The sequence below is a fragment of the Triticum aestivum genome, chromosome 1A, assembly GCF_018294505.1.
Source record: "Triticum aestivum cultivar Chinese Spring chromosome 1A, IWGSC CS RefSeq v2.1, whole genome shotgun sequence".
NCBI lineage: Eukaryota > Viridiplantae > Streptophyta > Magnoliopsida > Poales > Poaceae > Triticum > Triticum aestivum.
This window is the reverse complement of record NC_057794.1, coordinates 550,289,665-550,317,267: the sequence shown is the minus strand read 5'-3', so window position 1 is coordinate 550,317,267 and position 27,603 is coordinate 550,289,665. Positions and strand designations below refer to the sequence as shown.

The following is a 27,603-nucleotide window of genomic DNA, read 5'->3' as shown; positions in this document are numbered from 1 at the left end:
AAGAAAAGAATTCAGAGCCATATATATAGAGGTCGCCTTTTCAATATAAAACCAAAATTACCGATTAGAGGAGGCCTTCTGTTTTAGGCAAAGAGGAGGCCTTCCTACGGACGCGGTTGTTCTGATCCCGAGGTGAGTTTGGATGAACAAAAAATAAAATAAAAATTCAGAAATTTTAAAAATCTAGAAAAAAATTGTGCCTCACATTGAAAAAATATATTATTGGTTACAAAATTCATCACCGGATGACATTCGTGGAAAACGTGGCCTCCAAAATGTTATTTTCGAAAGCATCGGGATTTTTTGTCACGTCTTTCACGAATGTCATCTGCTGATGAAACTTTTCACACAAGTAAAAAAATAATCAATTTTTAGCACAGAATAAATTTCATAACCTTGAAATTTCTTTTCAATTCTTTTTAATTTTACTTTTTTAGATGATTCTTTTTAATTTTACTGTTCGCCCAAGCTCAGGTTGGGATGAGAACAGCACTTTCGCCTTCCCATGTTCTGCACTTCACCGGCCCAGCCCACCACCGATACTCGTCCAATATCAAGTCCACCACCCCACAGGCCACAAGCCCACACGTCCCGATCCCCCCCGAAGCTGGCGGCGGCTGGCTGTGGCACGCGAGCACCACGGCCGGCGGCCATGCCCCAAAGCCCCTGAAGGCCGCCGCCGTCCCCGACGCGCCCTGCACCCACCACGCGATGCTTCCGGCGCTGAGACCTCGCCTCCGCCTCCCCCTCGCCCACCTCTGCCGCCGCCTCTCCTCGTCCTCGTCCGCTTCCGGCGAGGGAGCTCCCCCCGTCGCCCCCACGGACGCCGCGGCGAAGGCGCGGGAGGCGCATGCGGCGCGGATGGAGGCGTACAAGAAAGTGCAGGAGTTCGACTGGTCCAGCGGCGCTGATTGGAAGACGGCCGCCAACATCCTCTTCACGGTGCCCCCCAAGCGCAAGGAGTTCGGGTGAGCATTAGGCAATAACCATAGTAACTTGTCTCGTTGCAAGGTTGTCACCATGGAACCTTGTTTGTGGAGCACGGATCATGGAAAATCATGATGCATTTTGTTCTACTTTGTTTGCATATAAATCATACCCTTCTGCCAGGAATTAACCACAAAGAAGATTTTCTTTTGTGAGAATCCTACTTCGCTAAATCCAAGCCCTGCGAAGATTTTCTTTTCTCATACTGAGCTGGCAGTTGATTTAAACCTTAGCTATGTGACTCCTATTCTGTTAACGTTCAACAAATCATGCCTGAACTGAAGCTAGGAAAGTTCTCCATGTGTTCTAATAATGAGGTCATGGAAATAGAAGTTGCATATTTCCTCAGAATGAGAAGGCGAGACTAAGATCAATATTAGTACGGGAGGTCATAGTTTCTATCTCCAGTTCTTCCCATGGTGCTAATAAAAAAACATGTGTGAAATCTAGAATGCCTTTACAAAATTGAGGAGCATTCAATCTGTAACATTTTCTTGGAATGCTGGTTTTGGAGATGATTTCTGTTACAAACATATTCCTAATGGCAGTCTTTTTTGATTTCTATAATTCTTTTGTATTTCAGGCTCGACTTCCACCTTGTACAGCTCTTCTTTGTTTGCATGCCCTCACTAGGTTTGTTTCATGATAAACTCCATTCCTTTCTGATATGTAATCTTTGGGGTGTCAAATGTGAAGTTCTTTTTCAGTTTTCTATGTTTACATTGCGGCTTTTGTTTTGGTGTGCAGCTGTCTATTTGGTAGCCCAGTATGCGCGAAGTGAGATCAAAAGGATGGAAGCGGTAATATGCTGTGATTCCCTCATACTGCGCAGTTTCCTTTGGAATAAAGGATCTCTGAAAATTTTGAATCTTGTACAACAGTGGGCATAAATATGACCTATTGATATCTTTATTATTTAGCGAACATTATGCTGCAACTTGTTTTCATATATCAATGCTACATGACTGATCCTTTGGAGCTACTAAGTGAAAGAGTTTGACTTGTATGACATTGGCTCTTAAGCCAAGTACTCTCAGTCATGATCATTCAGCATTCTAAATGCGCCCTTGGTTAAAGCTCTGTGATAAAGTTTTAACCTAAATGCACGTACAATGGAACCTGTTAGGGCAGTTGAAATTGTTAGTTCATGTGCTGTGGACTTTTCAAACCATCGATGTTATAGTGATCACTCTCTGCCAGATATATTATTTATGTGCCGAGGCACATGTAGCACTTTTTTTTCAGTTACATTGGTTACTGAGCCATTTTATTAGGAGATCCTGCAGGTAGATACTCTATTTTGGAGTTCTCTTTCTACATTGTGAAGTATGAACACACCAACCTTGTTACTTTTCACTAAAAAAATTGCACTCTACTATTAATGCTATCAGTTACTTACTAGAAACATGTTTGTTCCCTACGGGCTAAAAATGTTATGCTACATGTTTACATATCTGCAATTTCATGATAGATTTTGGTATTTCCACAAAAAAGTATTAAGTGATTGGTGAGCAGTCCCTTTTCAATCTCAACTGTTGGTAGCAAATCTGGCTGTTGGAAATATCTCAATGCAAACAGACCATCGCCATCAATTGGTTTGTTCACAGGAAATATTATGTGTGATATAGCGGATATATACACCTTAAGCAGTTACAGGTTTCTAAAGAATGTCATAGTTTCTGTTCTGAAAGTATACTTTAAATATCAAGTTGTACAAACAGTTGCTAATCTGAAGGTTGGACGTTTGCTCCGAATTCCATATATTTCAATAGGAAACTATACTTTTATGTGGAAACCATCCGGTGTTCAAGTAAAACTAAAATTAGCATAACTCCAGACATTCCACATGTTATTCTGGCACTTGATAGATTCTTGTCATGATATGAAAGGCATATTCAGTAAACATTTACTGATGGAGTTTTATGTTGCTTGTCTCAGGAAGCAGAAGTAAAAAGGAAAAAAATCGAGGAAGTAGAGAAACAGAAACAACTTGAAGCCGACTCTGTTAAGGAGGATGCCGATTCGAAGCTGGCAACGGTTTTAGTCAGGTTAGATACATTAGAGGGTGTCGTTAAGGAAATTGCAGAGGACAAAATGAGAAGTCCTGCCCATACGAAAGAGGAATCTCTGAAGAAAGGTGAGACATCATCTCCTGATAAGGCCTCTGCTTCAAAAAGCGATGGAAGTGATAGTCAGCTAGCGTCAGTCAAGATTAAGGACATCAAGGATGCTACTAATGCTCCGCCAGATGCGACACAGCAGGACACTAAACCTGACAGAGGCAAGACAAATGGTGAGTCAAATAGTTGACATGCTGTTTTGGGGTGCTTGTAGTGATCCTTTGAAATGTGTTGTAGCCATCTGTTCAATTTGCAGTCTGTGGAGCAGGCAAAGGGCTAGATCCGGTAGCACCTTTTCTTTTTGAGGGAGAACAGTTAGCACCTTTTCTTTTTGAGGGAGATCAGTTAGCACTTAGAAGTCATGGCTACGTTGATCCATTTGCCGAAAATTGTGGGAGCTTTGCTCCAGGTTGGTGTATATCCGCTCTGTCAACTATAGAGTAAAAACAACTCATAAAGTAACCTAATCCTGAGGCTAAAGTTTTGTTTGAATTTCATTTTTCAGAGTTGCAAGTTTCAAACCTAGGAAAATAATTGTACGCATATCCATTTTTCTGGTTGGCCAAAACATGTTTATTGGTTGGTAGATTAGCGTAGGTCAACAATCTTGTGGCTCCAGGTTACACTGGATCATCATAACTATATTCAATTTTCGCGCACAACCAGAATTTGTAAGATCTGACAATTCCCTTTTTTACTGATGTGTATTGTCTCTGGTGGTAACCGCAATGTACCTAACATCAGGTTTTCCCTCTGAAATACTACATATATATGGCTCGTGTTGAGCCAGAATTCCTTGTATCATCTGTCATTTTCACCGTTTCGATTACAAATAACATGCTATGGGCACTCTGGTCTTTATATGTTTCTGTAGGAGGCCAACGAGTTTAATTTTGAGGAAGGAGTGTAATACTTGTCGAAAAACTTCCATTTGCCTTTTTTCTTTTGAGTACAATATTTGATTCTAATTTTGAAAATAAATTTAACTAATAAAACATGAGGTATATGCCATAGAAGTTATACCACAGAAAACCTCTTTCAAATACAAATTCGATGGTATAAATGTTGTTGCATATAATTTATACTTTGTTAGTCAAATTAGGGCTAAAAATTAGCCTCAAAATTCAAAGAGACCTTGTATATTTGGATGGAGAGAGTTTTTTCTTTCTTTTTAAAACTAGATTCATAGCGGAGAAGGTGTATCGTCACTAATAGAAGGATACAACAACCTTCGGTTTACACCGATTTAGGAGATTAGCCACCACACCCACTATGACCACAGCAACAAGGGCTCACTTTACCTGACAAGGTCTCGACCGATGTCGAACACCTCCATAGCCCGACCAATTCCCTAGGGCTGCTTCTCCATCGGCAAGTGCCTAGAGGAGTTGGCGAGTGTCTGACCAATTCCCTAGGGCTACAATTGACAGTGTGTTGATGTACCAGTAACAACTTGACGCCATGAATTTCTGATCATGTTTTGATCGTGAATATTACAGTTCAAATGCATCATGCATCATATTTCTACAGCCCAAAATTTACACAAGAACACCAACACCAAACATAAATTTAGATCACTTACTTACATGCGCGAATTGCGCCTTGCTCATCAGACCAGACCAAACCAGACCAGGTGTGTGCTGTACCATGTGCTTCTTGGATTAGACTACTTACATAGGCGAACTTCGCCATGCACACCACTGCACTTCTTGTCGCGCAATTTCTGAACTACTGATGCAACACTTTCCCAGACAGTGCGTGCAGCTGCCTGCGACCAAAATAATAGCTTGTCACCTCGGGGGCCTTCTACAGCTTAAGCTTCGGATCTCCGGACGATCGACACAACGACGGCTGTGTCGTCCAGTTTCCCCCCGCTGAAACCTAGGTAACCCGCCGCGACGGCAGAGTCTGAAAATGGGCTTCTCCGTGCTCCAGACCTCCCTACCTCATGTGCCCTGGCAGCAAGGTGCTCGGCCATCTCCTGCGAGTAGAATAGTCAGGCGTGCCATGATTCAATCTTGAGACCGAGATTCAGGATTTTTTTTTTTACTTAGAAAGCAAGTTGATGATTCTACCGCTGGTTTTAGATCTGCCTGCAAAGATTTCGAGATCATGGCTGCCGATTCTTGTTCGTAGACGTTGTCGAAGAGGCCATCGGTGGCTGCTATAATGACATCACCTTCCTCTATGTCAATGGTATAATTCTGAAAAACGCAGTGGAAACAAGAGTGTTGGTTTTCAATTATTCATATGGTGCGGGACTAGACTTGGTACCAAATTTTTTTTTTACCTCTACAAGGGTTAAGGGATCAACCCCTTTCTCGATTTGATGTGGAAAATTGAAGCCATAAACCATTGGTTTTGATTTCGCGTGTACTTCTCCATTCCTTATCACCAGAAACCCCGAGTCTCCAATATTTGATACATGAAGAAGCTGTGACAATGATAGGTCCAATAAGTATGACACGAGGAGAAATAAGAACTGTGATGGTCTTGATAAAATAACAGACCTGGCCATCAAAGTGAGCAACTAAGACAGTCGAAGAACCAGGAGACCTTGCTTCTGCTGCAGCCTTGGAGAGAACTTGCTCGGGTGAAAGCTCAGAGCCTCCTTCACTTTCCGCTATTACTTTTTTACAGCCATCCATAAGCTCTCTTGCATAAAGTCCTGCGTTGATTCCTAAGTACAAATATTACAACAAAAAATTAGCACTGTGGCATGCCTATGAATAACCATGTGCACGAAGTTCCAAATACACATTTGCTAGACGTCAGGTAAAGAAAACATGAGCTAAAGTCATGGTGTTTATATTTATCTTGAGATCTATGATGCAGTTCTTAATGTTGCCAACAGTACAAACCTATATTGACAGTAATGCTCCCTAACTTGAAGTCTCGAAGACCACGTCTCAAGAAGAAAATTGTCTGCGCATGTCTATAGAGGCTGTGAACAAAGGCTGGCATTTAGGAATTAGGACATTAATCCCCTAAAGAGTAATGATCCTACTTCTTGTACCCAGAGCCAAACTGAACTGATATAATGTGTTTGGTAGTGCACATCTTAAACCAATACTCATCTCTCAGATCCTGCCGTTTTCTACTTTTCTGTTTCAACTTGTCAATCTACATATTTATCCGCATATTTCTGAGGTATAAAGATACAAAATATTTTTCTCTTACAAATAAACATATGGAATTGTAATCAACCACATCTTGTGAATTAATTATTACACATACAAAATAATAAGAGGTAAGAGCACTCGAGGCTTGACGCATCTCTTAAGTCTATAGTTGGTGCACGTGTCATGCTTTGCTTTTCCAAGGAATTGAATTGTCATTTTGCAGCTCAATGGTCATTGTCTAACCCTTACAACTTAGTTCTTGTCATCATCCCGGCACTGGTGGTACTTGATCTATGTACAGTACCTTATTATAGGATTGGATGCAGACCAGACTAAATCGGTTCTTGATTTCTCACTAAATTGTCGTAAGTACCTGCTTGCAGCATTATTTCCAGATAATTTCAACTCTTATTAAGCTTCCAGGGTCCAGAAAAAGAAGATTTATGTTTTAAAACTAAATTATGCAAAAGGTGTTTCTTACTACAAAATAGCATCCCTGTCTTATATTGGTATATGTTAGTTACTTCTGCTGAACATCCACAGAAGGTAGAAGTAGCGATCAGTGAATAACGTTTTCCCCACATATCGGTAGTCGTCTTTCACAAAGAATACACATTCTACTGGCTAAGCAAGGTGCCCGTGCTACGGAACCATAAAAAGAAGAGATGGAACATGGTTTACTAAATTAATATGTCCAAAAAAAATTAGACCACAAACTTGCCTGCTGATATGAAGCATTATAAGTTAAAAGCTAAAGAAAGAAGCTTGTTGACATGAAAATGGGTGAAGGAATTGGGTGAGGGGTTAGGGGAGATGGCATCCGGCAGGAGGCATGAGGATTCTGGCGGGGATCGCTTGCTGTTGTACGTGTACGTTTTTATGGCCCCATTTTTCAGTGCTTTGAGAAGGAATGTTGCTAAAGTTAATGGACGACCACCAACAGTGAGTTAAGACTTATGACCAGTTATCTTATACTCTCTTTGTCCAGAAATATAAGGTGCAGAATTATATGGATTGAGCATGCAAGAATACTATTATTGTATTTTTGTTGCAAAAGTTACATTGTTACTAATTTTAGGCAATTTGTAATCTAAATTATAGTCAAAATTATGCAATGGAGACTGTACAAGGTCAAGAGTGCCTGATATTTCTGGACAAAGGGGGTAACAAACTGCCTTTGTAAAGCAATCTAACATTAAGATTTAAGACTAGCATCACCAACTGAATGGTCTATAGAAGGCCAGGCATGATACATAAGGTTAAACTACAGAATCAAAACCAAAGAAAATTAACCTACTAACCTTCAAATGACCACTGACCAACTCCATCTGCCACACCAAACCAACCATTGTGTTCAATAAAATAAGCATCTTCTCCGCCTGTCGCTGCCTGGGAAAATTATACAGATATCACAGCCAAAGTGTCAGCGGGAGCTTGGATTAGCCTTATGATGGCCCATGAGAGAGATAATAAAATATATGTTACTGGTAGCATTGACTGCCACATAGGCAGTTCTAGAGGGTGGGCCAGGTGAGCCCAGGCACACCCAGAAATTTTGAGAAAAGTTTAGGACCAGGTCTACAGAGTGCAGACTACAGCCGATCAGAAGGCAACCCAGGAAAATTTTGGTGTGCACACCCTGTACATAATTCCTGGCTCTGCCACTGGATTGCCAGTGTACTGCATATATTGCCATGGATAAATAAAATGTACTATGATGAAATTTTTGTACGTTCTGTGAGAACTGCAAAGATCAAAGTATTAAGCCAGTTATTTTCTCCAAACACAATTTTATCGAAGTAGGATACATAACACAACACAACACATCTCCATTTTCAACCTGGAATTTTCATTATATATATCTAGACTTTTTTTTTTAGAAATGGCTGTGATACCTGAAAACCTGGAATTTTCATTATATATATCTAGACTGGCGAAAATAATCGTGTAGGCAGATCAATATGTTTCCCTAATATTACTTCACAGTTTTTTATGTGCTACTATAAAAGTTACTGCCCAGATTTGGGTATCCTGAAGAGTAGAAAACAACCATCTTTTGGGATCAGATGAAGTACTGAAAAGACGGGTGAGCAACTGACATTATAAATAGGTGAAATTGTGTTTCTCAAAAGAATAAGTGAAATTGCTTCTGCCATTTAGAAAATGCAGGCGCAGGACAGTTATTACCTTCGAAGGATGAGGCAAGATTGCAGCACCCGATGTCAACAAAAGCGTCGATGAGGCTACTGGAACCGTCCTATATATGAATATTGAACAAGAAAGAATGATCAGATCATTTCGTCAAGATTGTGTTAAATGTTTAAATACAGTAAAAGCCATAACATTTGGTTACAGAGATGCATAACTATATGAAGACAATATATATGTATGCCATATTCATCTTTGCAAGAAATAGCAGCACAGACGGATTATATGGAAAAGATGATATTGACCACCTATGGTTTGAAAATTGAAATATTTGAAATAGAAGTGAGATGAAGAAAGTCATGCCTATCAGAACTCTTCACTTCTGAAGTGTTCTTTTCCCGATCCACCTTGTTGTGAACTTCTCCCTATTGTGGAAAAAGGAGCAATGGTTAGCCGCTAACCTGCATGTATCCAACTGAATACCACAAAGAGACATCTAATTCATAGCATAAGTTCTATGCCCACAAGCCAGAAGTACATGTCTTGCTCAAAAGGTTATTTCCACTTTACACTTAAGTTTCCAGATTATTTTCATTCAACTGGTACTGGTATGCATGCATTTCATGTGTTAATCTCTCACATAGTATAAGATGTGGTCCCTAAGCAGACATGGTCAAGGACATGTCCATTTTGCACTTAAATTTCCAGACCAAAGTTTCATGGAGTATGCGTGCGTCACTTCATCTGGTATACCTATCTCATATGTTGATTCATAGAAAGACAGTCTTTATTATCCCCTCTTTTTGGGTACATAAGCCCCCCTCGTATTCTGGATCAAACTTTGGCTATGAGTTAATAACTAGCAAAGCATAACTGGCTACAAAACAGTATAATATTGGATTCGTATTTGAAATAAGTTTCCAATGGTATACTTTTTGTTATGTATAACCCATATTTTGTTTGTTAGATTATAATGGTCAAAGTTTGACCAATAATGCGATGGGCCTTAAATACCGGACCCTGAGCCCTGAGGCAGTAGTATAAGATGTGGTCCCTAAAAATATATGGTCAATTAGACGAGGAGAGAGCGAAACAAAAATATCATGACAGCAACACACGAAATCAAGCATGATCCAGAACATCAACAGATGGGGAAAGCGATGGCCCAACAACTGATTCCCACAAAAATAAACATTAAAGGGTATGGTTTGTTAGAGAAAAGATAAAAGCTTATGGTCCGTGATCACTCGAAACAGAAAACCAGGAGTATATTCAACAAATGTCGAACGCCTCTGTTCTGTTCGGGGTGTGTTCACAAGCTCAACAACCATAGCAGGTCTGGAACAACGACCGTGAATGTGAACTACAAACCTAGATGAGCTAATTAACAATGTCCTGTAACAAATTTACTGTCCTTTTTACTGCTAGTGAAACTCGCAGACACATCACAAAGTACTCAAGCTACAAGAATGGTGCATCCACTTCGGACAAAGCAAGACTGAGAAATGTCGAGAACACTATCTGTACACAGCAAGTCAAGAAATCAGAGAGAAATTGCCTAATTGAGCACACGGAGGAACACATACCGCTGCTGGTGGGATGGTAATTCCGGATTCCGTGGCCTCTTGGTCGTCGCTGCTACACTCTGCATCCACGCCAGTGTGGGAATCCTGAGTGACAGAGCCTTCCGACGAAGCTCCCGCATCCGCATCCACCTCCTCCAAACCAGCAGGCGCCGTCGTGTCCGCCTCCACAGCCTCACTCTCCTCCGAGGCACCAAGCTCACCTCCACTGCCGTCAGTATCGAGCTGGCAGTCGGCCGGGAGAACTGCCCTTCCACTAGCCAACCCGGCCTCCGCTTCAACACCGACACCGGAGCTGACGGCCTGTTCGGGCGCCTCCGACGAGGCCAGCGAAATCTCACCGGCGTCAGCTGCCGTGTGTGGATTCGGCTCCTCGACGCGCAGCTCCGGGCGCGGCGAGGCCGAGGCATCCGCGTGCCCAGGGTCGGGGCCGGACGCCTTGGGCTCCGGGTGGTCTTTCACAGGCGGGTGCGCGAAGTGGAACACGACGCTCCCGTCCGCCAGCTCTGCGGCCACGGCAAAGGACTTACGCCGGAGCGAATCGAATCAGGCGGGGAAGGGGACGAGGAGTGAGGGGGCGCCGTTACTGCTTACCGGTGGTGGAGTGGAGCTCGGGGACGGCGCGGCAAGGCGATGCCACGGCCGCGGCGACCTGGGAGCGCGGCGGGCTCCGGCGGCAGGGCATGGGCAGCGGCGGGGGCGGGGGCTTCGGGGAGAGCTTGCCACCGGGGCGCAGGTCCAGCAAGCCCCCCGCCAGCGGCAGCTCCGCCATGGCTCAGCTCAGCTCACCTCGTGCTGGGGAGAGAGAGAAAGAGAGAGAGAGAGATGCTGAACTCAAGTGTGAGGCGGAGGTGCGAGGGGGCTCGTCAAGGTTTTGAGCCGTAGATTAGCTTTCCATTGCTTGAACCGAGAAAAGGACTGTAATGGCGGCTCGCAGGACAGACGGGCCGGTGCTTCATTTTAGGCACTCTAGGTTTTGTTTCAGGGGTAAAAACCAACTTTATTCATGAACTGTGGTTTATTCTGAGTAGTAGTAAAAGTTTTTAGGCACTGTAGGGTTTTTTTAAAATTATTTAAACACTGTATGTTTTTTTAATATGGTTAATAGTATAGTCAACATGCGGCTATATAAAGTTGACACATCATCTAGAGTCAACCTAGTAGTCTGCTAGTATAATAGTTAGTCATACTAGTATACTACTATATCATTAATATGTGGTCCCACCTTTTGTCCCACAGAGTATGTTGAAGTTCGTGCTACAGCCTGCTTATGTCACCTTATTGTACTTGCTTTTAGGGGTAAAAGAACAATTTTATTCATGAATTGTGGTTTACTCCGAATAAAGTTTAGGCATTATAGGCTTTTTTAGAACTATTTAGGCACCGTAGGTGGAAGGCTAGATGGCACCATTAAACACATTAACATGTGAGAGAAGGGTGACCAACCAGCATGGCCACCTGGCGCATGCTGGTTGGCCATGGCGAGTTTTTTTTTTTGCAGATTTTATTTAAAGGATGAAATGAGACCTTTTCTTTTCAGAACTTTTTTTGAAGATTATTTTTGAAAGTGGAAGTGAGACTTTTCACTTTTTTTTAAGATTTTTTAAAGATGGATGTGATGTTCATGTTTTATGAGAAAGTTTTTAAAATTTTAAAATGAAGGTGAGGTTTTTCAATTTCCTTTTTGTATTAAAAGAGAGAAATACACGCACAACTTTCTCCCAAAAGGCCTGTAATGACGGCCCCCAATCACTAGTTTAAAATAAACCACGAGTGCTTTATCTCGCATTAAGCGAGTGCTCGCTTTTTGTCCTACGTTGTCGACTGGGACGGCCCTGCTCTATCAGTTTTTGGTTTCTTTGCTGGTTTGTTCGCCATGACCAACCAACATGGCCACCTGGCGCATGCTGGTTGGCCGTGGCGAGTTTTTTTTACAGATTTTATTTAGAGGATGAAAATGAGACCCTTTCTTTTGAGAACTTTTTTTGAAGATTATTTTGGGAAGTGGAAGTGACACTTTTTCTTTTTCTTTTTGAGATTTTTTAAGTTTTTTTAAGATGGATGTGATGTCCATGTTTTACGAGAAAGTTTTTAAAATTTTAAGATGAAGGTGGGGTTTTTCAAAAAAAAATTTACATTAAGAAAGAAATACACGCACAACTTTCTCCCAAGAGGCCCGTAATGACGGCCCCCAACCACTAGTTTAAAATAAACCGTGAGCGCTTTATCTCGCATTAAGCGAGTGCTCGCTTTTTGCCCTACGTTGTCGACTGGGACGACCCAGCTCTATCTGTTTTTGTTTTCTTTGCTGGTTCGTTCGCCACGACCAACCAGCATGGCCACCTGGCGCATGTTGGTTGGCTGTGGCGAGTTTTTTTTGCAGATTTTATTTTAAGGATGAAAATGAGACATTTTCTTTTCAAAACTTTTTTTGAAGATTATTTTTGGAAGTGGAAGTGAGACTTTTTCTTTTTCTTTTTGAGATTTTTTAAGTTTTTTTAAGATGGATGTGATATCCATGTTTTACGAGAAAGTTTTTAAAATTTTAAGATGAAGGTGAGGTTTTTGAATTTCTTTTTTGCATTAAGAGAGAGAAATACACGCACAACTTTCTCCCAAGAGGCCCGTAGTGACGGCCCCCAACCACTAGTTTAAAATAAACCGCGAGTGCTTTATCTCGCATTAAGCGAGTGCTCGCTTTTTGCCCTATGTTGTCAACTGGGACGACCCTGCTCTATCTGTTTTTTGTTTTCTTTGCTGGTTCGTTCACCACGCTCGGTGGGTTGGCTTGTTCCGGGGCTTTTTGTCTGTTTTTCTTATTTCTTTGTTTTTTCTTTGCTTCTTCGCTATTATTTTTCTTCTTTTTTCTTTTTTCTTTAGTTTTTCATCGTGTTATTTCATTTCCCCTGTTTGCTGTTTTTCTTTATTTTTTCTTGGTTTTCATTATTTTTTCTTTTCTCTCATTTCTTCTATTTTTATTTAGTTCTTTCTTCAGTTTTTCGGTTTTCTTTGTGTTTCATTTTAAATTGTTTCTTTGTACATTTTTCCTTTTATTTGGTTTATTTTGTTTCCTTTTGGTTTTTTTTCTTTCTTTTGGTTTTCATTCTACATTTTTTGTATATATCAACAACATTTTGTAATACATGTTTTACATTTTTACAATAAATAAAAATTAAACATTTTTAATACAAGGTCAACATTTTCTCTAATACATATTTTTTAACATATTTCAATGTTTGAATTGAATACATGATTAACATTTTTTGAATACTTGGTGAACATTTTTAATTTTTTCAAATGCTTTATTAACATTTTTCAAATACAAGATTAATATTTTCTAACACATGGTCAATATTTTTCTAATAAGCATTTTCTTTTGTTTTTTAATTTCATTCTACATTTTTTGTATATGTCAACAACATTTTCTAATACATGCTTTACATTTTTACAATAAATAAAAAATAAACATTTGTAATACATGGTCAACATTTTCTCTAATACATATTTTTAACATATTCCAATGTTTGAATAACATTTTTTGAATACTTGGTCAACATTTTTTAACTTTTTCAAATGCTTTATTAACATTTTTCAAATACAAGATTAATATTTTCTAACACATGTTCAATATTTTTTCTAATACACATTTTTACACTTGTCAAATGCTTGGTTAACATTTTTCAAATACAAAGATTAACATTTTTTGAATACTTGGTCAACGTTTTGCCTATACATTATTTTAGACTTTTTCAAATGCTTGATTAACATTTTTCAAATACAAGATTAACATTTTTTGAATACTTGGTCAACCTTTTGCCTATACAATCTTTTAGACTTTTCCAAATGCTTGACTAACATTTTCCAAATACAAGATTAACATTTTCTAATACATGGTCAATATTTTTTCTATGCGCATTAAACATTTTGGAAATGCTTGATTAATATTTTCTAAATACAATATTAACTTCTTTAACACATGGTCAACATTTTTTGTAAACACAATTAACATTTTTCAAATGCTTGATTAAAAAATTTCAAATACTTGTTCAACATTTTTTCAAATGCTTGATTGACATATTTCAAATACGTGTTCCACATGTTTTCAAATGCTTGATTAACTTTTTTATATACACGATCATTTTTTAATACACAGTGAACATTTTTATACACATTTAACATGTTTTCAAATGCTTGATTAACATTTCTATACAAATGATATTTTTTTATCTTTTTGTAATACATGGTCTGGCTCAGACTTCGATTTCCAGGCTTTTGGATTGGGCTTTGGGTCGGGATTTAGAGCTTTGGGTCGGGCTCTCGGATTTATTTTGTGAATCCTTACTAAAATTCAATGTTTAGGCCAAGCAACAAATGCCACATTTGCCTAAGTATCTTTGGCACAGTATTTGTACATGACCGTAATATAATTTATGAGGCATTTCGGCTATAAGAGAAAGAGGTCTCTCACCCCCCCTCCCCCCTCCCCCCCACCCTCCCCCCCAAAAAAATCCATTTAGCACTTTCGGTTGTATGCCATTTACTACTTTATGTTGGATGTCGTTTTTATTAACAATGGACCATAATCCTAAATGGCAAACTCCAACCCTAAACCACAAATCTAACCCTAACCTAAATGGAAAAAAATAATCCTCAATAAAAAATAGACTCAAACCGAACTATAAAAATCGACTAGGATTAAAACATTCCCTCCCATGAACCTAGTTTTCGCTAAGTAGGCCAAATTTGACCCATTGACAATCTACTCAATTACCCTAGTCCACAACCATGTCAGCTATTGCCTTTTTTGTGAGTTATTGTCTAATGATACTAGAAAATTTCAATATAATTATATAAAAAAAGAGACTAAGTTGGTTTATGGGAAAGTTTCAGACATTTTGCTAAACATGTTTTGAGAGTTTGGGGTTGATTCCTAACCGTTCTTAGTGTTTAGGATTGATTACTAGACAAAGCGAATAGTTCCAGGTTGTAAAGAGAACTTCTCTCATAAAAATCTAACCCTAACACTATACAAAGACGAGCTCTATAGGTGGTCCAAGGAGGCGGTTAAGAGCATAAAAATCTCTAGCCGCCTCAAATGAGCTGACACACACACTATTGGAGGCAATTCTAGTTGAAAAACCCCGCCTCTAACATGGATGTAGTAGATGCGGTTTCCCCACAAATTGCCTACCAATCCATATCATTGTCGTTTCCTCTCGTTCCTTACTAGCTGATACCCGCGCGGCGGCATGCCGCGCCTTGCTTATTGGCAGTGATATATGTTGTTGTATAGCAAGTAAATATTCTTATGTTGATGATTTTTTTTCCAAAAATGATATTGGCATGTTTAGTTCGGCATTCATTTTTGCGATGGTGATCAAAGGAAGGGAGAAAATATTGGTTGGCCGTTTTGATCGATGAGATAAATGTATTTTTTTATAGTTTTGGCTCTCTTCCCTTTAAACTTGGGCGGAGTGTATGCATGTTATATGAGACATATGTGGATCGAGTCCTTATACATGAGGTTTGATGTGTGGATCAAGCTCAAAACATGTGTTATCGATGCACACGTGTTACATATTCATGTGAATGATGATGATACAATTTGTGTAGCTTGTGGCACAATGGGTTTCTTTTTTATAGATATTGTTCGATCTCGAATGTTCTAGCCTAAGGGAAATGGTGCTAAAATAGGGATTCGTTGTGTCTGCGGCATTGCATTGTTTCTGTATATTGTTTTTTATGTGGACTAAAATATTCATAACCTTGGAGCTATACGGATGCTATGTGGACTTGAGGAAATAGAGTGCATTACATAAAGAAAAAAGAAGATTTTATTTCTTATGGCGATAGAGTAGATGTTCTACAGTGTTCTGCAGGTTTTCCCTCCGTGATAATGTAGTAAATAACTTGATCGAATTATTGAACTTGGTTGTGTACTGGTGTATGGCCAATATATGGATTGTAGGATCATTGGTAGCTGGGTGTTGCGAGCACATATGATACAATCAAATATTTCGTTTGGGTACAGGTGATACAATCAAACTTTTATTGGGTTACATTGTATCACCTTGGGCAGTATATAAGTCAGGCATTCGAGAACATGTCAAGTTTATTTATTGATGTCATTGCGCCCTTGTGCATTTAGTAGGAGGTCGATGAGTTTAAATAAGGTTAGCTACACGTTGCTTGTGAAGTGTGCAGAACGGTATCTTTTGTCAAAACATGGATTGACAACAATCGTGGGAGTTCCACGTGATGAGGAATGAAGATGTGAAGCTTGCATGATGAAAAGTATTGCCCAGATCTAAATAACATAGATGTACATGTGAGTAGAGGGATGTACAATAGAAACCGATAAGAATAACAGACTGAAAAACCTTAACAAACTGACTGGCTAACAGTACTGTCAGTGCTACAACATGAAAGATCACTCCCATATTGTGCAGAAGTGTACACAAAGAGCATAGTATATGTTCCTAAGAATATGAACATCCATGAGAAAGTAAGAAATTTGCATACATTAGGAACTCGTTTCAGCATGAAATAGTTGACGTGTCGTCATATTTTCTCAGTAACAATTGCAGAGCATGATAAGAAGGATAAAACAATACTAATAGTTTCATTAGGCGGTTAACTACACAAATCATTGTCACCTTTTCTGCCTTATGATTCTCCGGAGAAATATCCTCCTCAAAGGGCTGTGAGGAAAAGGCATCCTAGGAAATATAGAATTGGGGAAATTCGCTACAAATCCTACGCTTCCAGAGATCTGCATCCAATAAAAACTGGAAATTTCAAATATGCAAACACCGGAGATAATGGATCCTTTACTGGATAGGTTCGAAATTATTGCTTGGCAAATAACATATGACCATCAATGCCAAGTTAGAAAATGTGTGTCAAGCGTCAATAATTAGGGTGAATGAGCAGAAGCTTGCCTTGTTTCAAAAGAGACACAAAATAATGATGCAGAACGGTGATGAACATCCATAAAGGTTTTAGAAGTGACAATGACATCATTTACAAAATCTTACATCGAAATAAAACTATATTGACAATCATGCCTAAAAGGTTAGGCAAAATCTGGTTTTTTCTACTCTTAAGTTATTTGTTGAAAAAGAAGGAAAATAGCTGCAACCAAATGTCATTGAACTGATGGAGTGACATATGAGAACACCCCTCCCAACAGAACATTCTGACAAAGAGGATGTTCATTTTTCAGACTTTCTTGCAGAGCCCGTATAAGCTCCCCATCTTCTAAATGATCATCAATACCTGGTTCATAAAAAAAAAAGAGAATGTCATAACATTAAAATGGTGCTTTCTATCAACTCTTCATTTTTTACAGCCTCCTTAACCTACAACTGCTATTCCAAGATAGGGAATTTAATGACTCATACCACCAGACAGTAGAATATAAATTAGAGATTATCAGAACTGGTTTAGGTTGGATAATACAAACCTAGTGTTTCCCTTCATTTGATCTTTCTCTGTAAAGAATAGTACAATAGTGCGATCAACAATGAAATATAATTAAATAAAGCAACATCCGTTGACTTGTATAAAAATCATAGTTTTAAATAGCCGGCTATAGCCCCGCTATAGCCTTGCTATAGCCTTTTCAGCAGGGTGCCGCTAAATGGTCTCATGTACAAAGATCCCGCTATAGCCTGCTATAGCCCGCTATAACTCCGCTATAGCTGATTTTGAGGTCCGCCGCTATTTGGCATAGCCGCTATTTAAAACATTGATAAAAATACAGTATGGCACCTAATATTCAGGAGCCATCATGAGTTTGCTTCTGATAAGAAACAAAGAGCTATGTACTCGAGTTACTAAGAAATAGTGTATCTACACCATCCGTATACGGATCCAGTGTGAGACCATCACCTAGCTACTACACGCATGCATCAAGCCCACACATCACACATGCAGCAGCAGCAGCACGTAAGCCCTGCACGCACGCGACGCAACAGCCCGCGCAAGCAAGAAGCACGCCGCACACAGCGAATGCGCGGCAGCAGGGCGCACGGCAAGAGAGCGAGGAGAAGACAGTCGTGCGCTCACCGTCGTGCAGTTCAAGTGGAGGCGAATGGACAGGAAGCTGAAGAACTGTTTGTGAGGGTTTCTGCGCTGACATACTGGAGGCAACAGATCCCCACGGCGACCTCACGGGCCGGAAACGGCGGGGTGCCGAAGATAGGCGCAAGGTCGACACGACGGCTGCGAGCTCGAGATGCATGCGGGCTGGGTGAGCTTAGGTGGAGAACACCACCTTATGGTCTCACGAAGGCGAGGACGGCGCGCCGCCGCGGCCGGAGTTCCGCATCCCGGACGGACATGACATCGGCTCTCCTGCATGCGCCATCGTCTTTAGATATGGGTCCGGTGCCAAGAGGCATGAGCCGGTGAGGTGGAGTAGGAGCGTGTCGCAGCTCTGCCCATGTTGTCGACGGCCGTAGCGTTCACTGTATTCAGATCGAAGAGCATCGATGAGGAGGAGCCACAGTTGTCGTGGCAGTCCTCCTCGATGGTTGGGAAACAAAAAAGGACGCCAGTGGCTGGGATGGCAGCCCCGCCGCCGCTCCACGACTCGTGTTGGTAGCCTCCGCCGCTGGCGCCTCGGAAGTGCCCTACATGGCTACATACGCCATCGTCGATAGTTGCTGCATATGCCATCAGCTGGGTCACGCGGAGAAGAGATGGGAATACACCAATAGGGACGGCTGCGGGAGAAGTGCTGGAATCTCGGCTCTAGGACAAGGAGGGCTGTGAGGAGGCGTGGTACGCCACTCATGGGCCACCACGCGCATGCATCAGTCGCCGTCGCGCCACGACCTCTGCCTGGCCGGGCACTGTCATGACCGCGCGTGAGCTCTGCGGACGCACATGGTTCACGGTCAATCTGCGAGCCACCTGCACATATTGAGCCCCTTCATGGGCCATGGCCTCGTGCTCCCACCGTAGTGGTGTGCTTACCTTGTGACAGCCATCGTCATGGCCATAGAGTGCGAGCCACGCCGCGCGCCGCCAAGTCCTCGGGATCCAGCGGAAGGCGAGGCGTGCAGGCGCCTTCTTCCTCTCCCTGGACTGACGACCCACCACACCAGCGGGAGGAGCTGGAGAAGCGCCGGCGGGCGTTGAAGCCACCAGCAGGAGCTCGGGGAGGCAGATGTTGCAGAACGGGCCTCCAATGCCGTTGAGCTCCATGGCGGCGCTTGTGAGCTCCACCGGCGGCGCGGCGTGTACGGGGGCTGGGTGGGTGTTAAACGTAGGATTTGTGGGAACTGGCTCAACCCTCTAGGAGTGGCCTATCACATATATTTATAAGGTTACATAATATACAGTTTACGTAGTTGGGCTACGTTACAAAGTCTAACACCCTCTCTCAATCTCAACTCACTCCTGATGCATCTAGGAGGTTGAGATTGCGCCTACAGACCTCGAACATGGGAGAAGGTCGAGGCTTGGTGAAGATGTCGGCAAGTTGATCCTTCGAGAAGATAAACTTGATCTGTAGTAGCTTCTGTGCAACACGTTCCCTCACAAAATGATAGTCAATCTCAATGTGTTTGGTTCGTGCATGGAACACCGGTTTGTCGAAAGAAACATAGCACCGATGTTGTCACACCAAAGAACCGGAGGATGTGACTGGGAGATTCCCAGCTCACGAAGCAAAGACTCAATCCAGATAAGCTCAGCAGTCGCATTGGCAACGGCTTTGTACTCGGCTTCTGTGCTGCTGCGAGAAACATTAGCTTGCTTGCGTGCACTCCAGGCGATCAAATTAGGACCAAAAAATACAGCATATCCCCCCGTGGATCGCCTGTCGTCCGGACACCCATCCCAATCAGCATCTAAGAATGCAGATAGAACAGCAGAGGAACTAGGTCGCAGATGAAGACCATAGGAGACAGTGAGACGCACATAACGAAGAATGCGCTTCACAGCAGACCAGTGCACATCAGTAGGGGCATGAAGATACTGACACACCATGTTAACCGCAAAGGAAAGATCAGGACGTGTGATAGTCAGATACTGCAAGCCACCAACAATACTCCGATACTCCGTAGCATCCGTAGGAGACAGAATAGTACCAGCAGTAGCCGAGAGCTTATCAGTAGAGGACATGGGCGTGGGGATGGCTTACACTTGAGCATACCAGCACGACGCAATAGGTCAAGGGAGTACTTCTGGGTGAGAGCTAAGCTGCCACGAGACTGATGTGCAACTTCAATGCCGAGGAAGAAGTGTAGCTGTCCCAAATATTTTACAGCAAAATCTCTGCCAAGTGCAGCCACAAGAGCATCAGCAGCCGTTGCAGAGGATCTGACCAGAATAATGTCATCCACGTACACAAGCAAATACACAGTCACACTGGGGCGCTGAAATAAGAATAGCGAGCTGTCAGCTGTCGACGGAACGAAGCCATGAGTACGAAGAACCGAAGTAAGGCGAGCATGCCAGGCACGAGGCGCCTGTTTCAGTCCATATAGAGTCTTCGTCAGACGACATAGATGATGAGGCTGAGCGTGATCAACAAACCCTGGTGGCTGTCGCATGTAAACCTCCTCTTCAAGCAGCCCATGGAGAAAAGCATTCTGCACATCAAGCTGTCGAAGAGACCAACCACGAGAGACTTCAAGAGACAGGAGAAGCCGAATAGTAGTAGGCTTAACAACCGGGTTGAATGTATCCTCGTAGTCCAGACCCTGACGCTGTTTAAACCCTCTAGCGACGAGACGTGCCTTGTAGCGCTCAATAGATCCGTCCGCATGTCTCTTGACTTTGAAAACCCACTTCGAATCAATGATGTTGACGCGAGGCGGAGGGGGAACCAGTGTCCATGTCTCATTATGCATAAGAGCGTGGTACTCTTGCTCCATAGCAGCCCGCTAGTGAGGAATACTCATAGCGGCCTCATAGTTGCGTGGTTCATCACTTTGATCTGCAACAGAATGAGCAAGACATGCAGCCAAATATGTGACAGTACCATCATTACGCTGCTTGGGTTGAACAATACCGCTGCGGCTGCGAGTATGTGGTCGTTGCGGTGCAATGGGAACAGGAGCCGGCGGCGCCAATACTGGAGACGACGGCAGGTCGGGCGACGAGGACCCAGGCGAGAGCTCAGGCGAGGCCATGGTAGGCCCAGCCGACCCAGGTGAGAGGGGCAGCGGGGACATACGGGCGGGCGACGGAGGCGATGACGGAGGCGAGGCCGGGCGTGGAGACGGTGACAAGGACCGCTCAAGCCGCCCAGGTGAGACCGTCGGTGACATGGGCCGCGCCTCGGCTGGTGTGGGCCGCGCCTCATCTGACACCGGCCCCAGGTACGGAGACCAACACCGGTCCAGTTGCATGGGCGGGCGTGGCTCCAGAGACGGGGTCGACAATGGGAGTCGGTGCATGCACGTGCACCGACCGATCAACGTGTGTCACAGGAGTTGCATCCGGAAGTAGTTCCAGGCGAGCACCACGTCCAATACCTGCACCATGGTTAGGTAACAACACAGGCGAATATGCAACATCTTCAAATTGGCCAAGCATAATAGGAGATGAATGCATAGATGGAGGTGTGGCGGGTTGCTGCGGCATGGCGGATAAGGGGAAGACGTTCTCATCAAATACAACATCCCGGGATATGTAGACACGATTTGTTGGAACATGAAGGCACTTGTAGCCTTTATGAAGAGAACTATAACCTAGAAACACACATTTCTTAGACCGAAATTCAAGCTTTCTATGATTATATGGACGAAGATGGGGCCAACAGGCACACCCGAACACCTTAAAGAAGGTATAGTCAGGAGTTTCATGTAAAAGGAGCTCAATAGGAGTTTTCATATTAAGGACACGCGTAGGTAGTCGGTTAATAAGAAAACATGTTGTAGCAAAGGCATTGCTCCAAAAGCGAAAGGGCACAGAAGCGTGAGCCAGGAGTGTGAGTCCGGTCTCAACTACATGTCGATGCTTGCGCTCAACAGCGCCGTTCTGCTGATGTGTATGAGGACATGATAAACGATGAGAGATCCCAAGCTTATTAAAGAAAGTGTTGAGGTTGCGATATTCGCCCCCCCAATCGTACTAACATGGATAATTTTATGCTTGAGAAGATGTTCTACATGCACTTGAAACTGAATGAATATATCAAACACATCAGATTTTCGCTTAAGAAGATAAAGCCAGGTAAAGCGACTATAGGCATCAATAAAGCTAACATAATAGTTGTGACCACTCACAGACGTTTGGGTGGGACCCCATACATCAGAAAACACAAGTTCAAGACGACTCGTTACTTGACGAGTAGAAGAAATAAATGGTAATTGATGACTCTTGCCTTGTTGACATGCATCACACACGGACATCTCCTTATTGCTAGACTCGATAGGCAGCTCATGGCGGTGAAGTATATGGAGAACTATGGGAGTGGCAGGGTGACCAAGGCGAGAGTGCCACTGGGATGGCGACACACGAACACCACTGAAGACGCGCGGGGCGGATGGATCCTCCAAGCGGTATAGGCCACGGCTGAGGCGACCACTAAGCAGAATTTCCCGGGTGGCTCGATCCTTAACAAAAAGATCAAACGGGTAAAATTCACATAGGACACTGTTATCAAGAGTGAGCTTTGGAACAGATAATAGATTAGGAGTCACCGAGGGGACCCGTAAAATATTATGAAGATGAAGCTGCCTAGATGGATGACTAGTTAAGAGAGATGCTTGACCAACGTGAGAGATGGGCATACCTACACCGTTGGCGGTGTGAACCTTGTCGTGACCGTAGTATGGTTGGTGGGTGGACAACTTGTCGAGCTCGTTCGTCATATGATTCGTGGCACCGGTGTCCATATACCACGCAGGATCAATCGGGTATGACGGTGTAAAGCCGTGTTCGACACGTGTATCCTTGCCCTTAGTGGCAACATGAGCAGCTGGAGGGCCAAAATCCGCCATGGCAAATTGACGCTCATTACATTTTCCATCATTATATTACCGATACCCAGGAAGCTCCCTTGAAACCGCTTGTGGCACTTGGAGGCGAGATGCCTCTCACGCCCGCAGAGCTGGCACCGCATGGGGCCTCCGCCCAAGGATGGCGCCGGGGGGTTGGCGACCCGGGCAGGTGACGAAGGCGCAGGGGGGCGCTGGCCACGCGATGCCCAAAAGGCCGCTGGCTGGTCGGCGATGGTGGTAACGGAGCGGTGAGCTTCGATGCGTTGCTCGGTGAAGAGCAGACGAGAGAAGAGCTCGTGCGGAGGAAGCGGCGGCTTGGCGTTGTGGACGGTCTCAGCAAGGTTGTTGTAGTCGGCATCGAGACCCTTAATAACGTAGCCGGCGAACTCCTCATCACTCAGCGGTCGACCAATGGAGGTCAATGTATCCGCCAAGACCTTGATTATGTTGAAGTACGTTGTGGCAGATGAGTCCAGTTTCTTGATATCATCAAGCTTGCTGCGAAGAGCCATCGAGTGGGCGGTGGAGGTATGAGCAATCGCATGCTCCAGAGTCGTCCACGCATCTAAGGAGGAGGCAGCGAAGAGGCAAAGGCCAGCAACCCCGTCTCAGAGGGAACCCTGGATGGCAGAGAGGATCGCTTGGTCTTGCTGTACCCACACACGGTGCGCCGGGTTAATGGCCGGGCCGTGGACGGTGTGGATAACCTGCGGCGTACACGACAAGGAGCCATCGACATAGCCAAGGAGGGAGCGGCTGCGGAGCAGCCGTAGAACCTTGGCGCGCCAAAACAAATAGTTGTCCGGCATGAGACGAGTCATGATTAGGTTGTCGAAGTGGAACGGTCCGGAGGTCATGGCGGCGTCGGTGGTAGCAACAGCGGAGACCGCAGGGGCTTCCGGTGCCACACCCGCGGGGTGATCAGTGGAGGCCCCCGAGGCCGCCGGCATGGTGGCGAGTGTCGGGGACGAGCCAGCAGTGGCCGCAGGTGGCGCCATCATCGTGGCGGTGGAGGCCGCCACCATCGACGGCGCGGGAGACGGCGGGATCGGAGCCGAGAACAACGAACCAACGGCGGTGGTGCCGAAGACTTGGGGCCACGGCGACGCACCAGCGTGGGCGGGAAGATTGAGAAGGGCGGCCAGCGTCGCTGGGATGGCAGCGGCGGCGACGGCGACCCTAGGGTTGGGGGCACGGCGGCGGCGGCGGAGGTGGAGGTGGAGTAGGTCCTAGGTTTAGGCTGATACCATGTTAAACGTAAGATTTGTGGGAATTGGCTCAACCCTCTAGAGGTGGCCTATCACATATATTTATAAGGTTACACAATATACAGTTTATAAAGTTGGGCTACGTTACAAAGTCTAACAGTGGGGAACCGAAGTGAGAAGAGGAAGAGGAGGACATCGCACACCTTATATAGACGGCCACGCACATCGCAGCATATACGAGAAGCAGCGATCTAAGCGGCGGCCGCCTGAAAACAAATCAAAGCTGGAACGGCACCGCCATTGGCTAAAGATGGGTGTGTCTAAAGCACATCTGGATGTGCTCTAGTTATTGTACATTTAAGTGAGTGAATCAAGCATAAAGAAAAAAAAGAAAAAGAAAAAGGAAATACCCACATGAATCTCAACGTAAGATCAATGACATAGGACTTAGATGTGCAATACTTATGACACATCTAGATGTGCTTTAGCAAAACTGAAAAAAATCATAGGAGGAATGGTGAGTATTAAAAGGAGAGAAGGTAGCCAACCAGGAATTGCTCGCCACAAAAACTGCTAGGTCCACCCGGAATCATACACAGTCAAATCCCCTAGTAATTGGTGTCAATCTCTAATTGGTCTGATTTTTACTGATTGGAAAAAGCCAAAAAAAGCAGAAAAAAGAAACCTGGCTAGGTTAATTGCCTACCAATCCATATCATTGTCGTTTCCTCTCGTTCCTTATTCGTTGTCGCTACTCTAGTACTCTTTTTCTCTACCATCGAGAATTGGTCTTGGAGGGGTTGGACAATCTGACAAGGGTGAGGGCATGGCTGGCGTGCGTCGGCTAGCATCGCCCGAAGGTGGGCCGCGTCTACGTGGCGGACTGACCGGGCGCGTTCGCAAGCCCTTATATCCTTCCTACATTTGTTCTTAGTATGTGAATCCTGGACATATAAAGATGATACGAAGGGTCCGGTTGGGTCATTTTTTTCCTTCTCTTTCTTTTCCGGTCACGCGTACGCGGACGTTTGAGGAGAAGTTGAGAATGCCGGTTGTAGATGCTCTAAGATCCTTGCTAGAGTCGGTGCCTATCTTAGAGTGGAGTGAAGGGATACATAATCTCTGCAACCATCCCAGCTTTAACGAATGTGGAGCCCAACGTAGAGTGAGTGTTGGGTGGAGCCCAATGTGGAGACTTGAGAGGGGGGAGGGAAGCTAATCATTATCGTGACCTCATTTTTGACATTGTGGCACCGAATGCCGGTGACATTAACACATTAACAATAATGTGAGGATATTCTCCAAGGTCTTGAGATGGTAGGGTGGAGGGACAAGATGGTACCAGTAGAGCCAAGGGCATGTTGAGAGAAAGGCCGGGCCAATATTAAATATTGTCTTCTCATGGTGTGGTAATGAAGAATGAGATGCATGGGGAGGAGGAATAGCAAAATTGCAACCGATCGAGGTTGAGGTTTAAGAGAATTATATCAAGAGAATGTTCGGTGTCTTGCCTCCGTGCACTATGTGTTGCGATCCATTTAATGGCCTCCATTGTTTCACAATTTGCCTTCCTACTATGCCATGCGCCGAATCGCTAGGAAATGGCTTGCGGTCCAACGAGAAACCTCGGCTGTTTGAAAATTGTAGCTTCTTCCTATTGCGTCTGATGGCGAATCACTAGGAAATGGGCGTCATGTGCTGATGTCTAACGGTTAAACACTTAAGTAGATAGTTAGATGTCACTCCATAGGTGATCTCTAAGATTTAAGATGATATGAGCTCCTGCCCAATCACAAAGTAGATCAATTTCTCTATATTTTCCCTTCTTATCCCGCAGCAAACGCACAAGGAGGCCACCAGGGAGCTAGACTAGGTTGTCGTCCTAGCTAGCCTGTTGAGTAATTTACTCAAAACCACCACATTATGGGCTAGGGTAACAGATCGGTACCACATTTGAGGCAGTTCACAAAAAACCACCAACAATGGGGCTAATCTGTAACACGGAGCACTGACGCTGCGTTTTAGCCCAGAAAACAGCGAATCCGACAGGTGGGTCCCGCCTGTCGGGCTGACGTGGCGCATGTTGACGGACGCCGTTAGACGGCGAGGGATGGCCGTTTCGGCGTGCCCGTCTAAGTGGCCCACACCGGTCGGTGTTCGAACCAGACCAGCCAGTTCATCACTCTCGCTCTCCTCTCTCTCGACCCCGACCACCGCTGGCGCCGCCACTGTCGACTCGCCGCCTTTCGCCGCTCCGCCATGGTTTCTTGGAGCGACCAGTCCTCGAGCTCTTCTTCGGACGGCGAAGAAGTCACTAGCCAGGTATGCGTGTTCGCCTCTCGCCTCCCCCACAGATTAGGGTTCATCCCGCTAGGGTTAGGGTTCATCATTTGGGGATTTTTAACCAGGTCGCTGATTTGTGCAATTTGTGTGCTAGTTAGCTTCCTAGGACTATCTCTTGCTATGAACGGAGTGGCATTGCTCACGATCTGTCGTCTCGTTGTCTGCATCAAGAACCGTGCGTCAGGCTTGTTGCATTTGAATCTGTGGACACAGGCAGACGTTTTCTTGCGTGTGCTCAGGAGAAGGTATGTTGGTTAGTAGTGTAAGTAGATTAGCTTGTTAGTTTATGCTCATTCACTTGTCAGTACTCCAATTTGTGTACCAAAGATTTGTTCCTGGATAGATGTTGCTTCAGTTGATATAATAGTTGTTTGTGCCCATAATCTATATAATCTATGCATATACAATCTTATAGATGGATATAATGTAGCCCATGAAGATGTAATAGTTGTTGCCCATAATGTATGCATATAATCTATGCATATACAATCTCATAGATGGGAAAAAATTATATATGCTGTTATAATTGTTTCTGCCCAGAATTTGTGCATGCAATTTTGAGAATATATCTATTAATTAATGATGTAATATTTGATTTAGGCACCAATTGATGCATATAATATAATTCAGTGGATAGAACTAAACTAAAATTCAGTGGATATAATTAAACTAAATTTCAGTGGATAGAACAAAAACTACAGATTGTGCACATTTGGGTGTAAAGAACTAAACTACAATTTCATACAGTATTCTATAATTTGTGCACATTTCATATAATTTATTATTGAGAACATATTTATTTAATTGTAGGCAGAACTAAAGTGCAACTATCTCGAGTGGATAGACCCAGAGTGGTCAGTGGCTATGCAGTTCACCCTCACTGAATTGTGGAGCATGTATAACAAAGAAATTGATGACAGGCTGAAACAAAATGTTGAGCTTGGTGAAAGAAATTTCAAACTAGTTGGAGAAAAGAGGAAGATGGAGGAAGATCTGAGGTTTTTCAAAGTGGACTTTGCTAGAATGGTTGCTGACAAGGAGGATGCTATCACAGAGTTGGGCAATGCTAGGTTGGCTCTAAGTGATCTCAAAGAGGAGATGGAGAAGAAGAAGCTGGCAAACTATGGTTG

The 27,603-nt window shown here is 43.7% G+C and overlaps 2 protein-coding genes across 3 annotated transcripts; one reads left to right on the top strand and one right to left on the bottom strand.

The window, feature by feature from the left end:
* Positions 1-538: 538 nt before the first annotated feature.
* On the top strand, positions 539-3,604 carry LOC123066101 (uncharacterized). Its single transcript, XM_044489256.1, has 4 exons — positions 539-968; positions 1,571-1,620; positions 1,735-1,787; positions 2,926-3,604. Exons 1-4 carry the CDS (start codon positions 712-714, stop codon positions 3,295-3,297), a joined length of 732 nt encoding a protein of 243 aa, XP_044345191.1. The 5' UTR covers positions 539-711; the 3' UTR covers positions 3,298-3,604.
* A 943-nt stretch (positions 3,605-4,547) lies between these two features.
* On the bottom strand, positions 4,548-10,851 carry LOC123066084 (probable protein phosphatase 2C 71). Of its 2 annotated transcripts, none has more exons than XM_044489247.1 (9): positions 10,555-10,851; positions 9,964-10,466; positions 8,741-8,802; positions 8,417-8,486; positions 7,531-7,618; positions 5,618-5,787; positions 5,398-5,541; positions 5,158-5,311; positions 4,548-5,088 (listed from the first exon to the last, which is right to left on the bottom strand). In XM_044489247.1, the coding sequence occupies exons 1-9, from the start codon at positions 10,730-10,732 to the stop codon at positions 5,054-5,056; spliced, it is 1,404 nt and encodes a 467-aa protein (XP_044345182.1). In that variant the 5' UTR covers positions 10,733-10,851; the 3' UTR covers positions 4,548-5,053. The 2 variants fall into 2 exon arrangements, with proteins under 2 accessions (XP_044345182.1, XP_044345175.1); XM_044489240.1 differs by having other exon boundaries at positions 5,183-5,311; positions 10,555-10,850.
* Between the last annotated feature and the right edge of the window lie 16,752 nt (positions 10,852-27,603).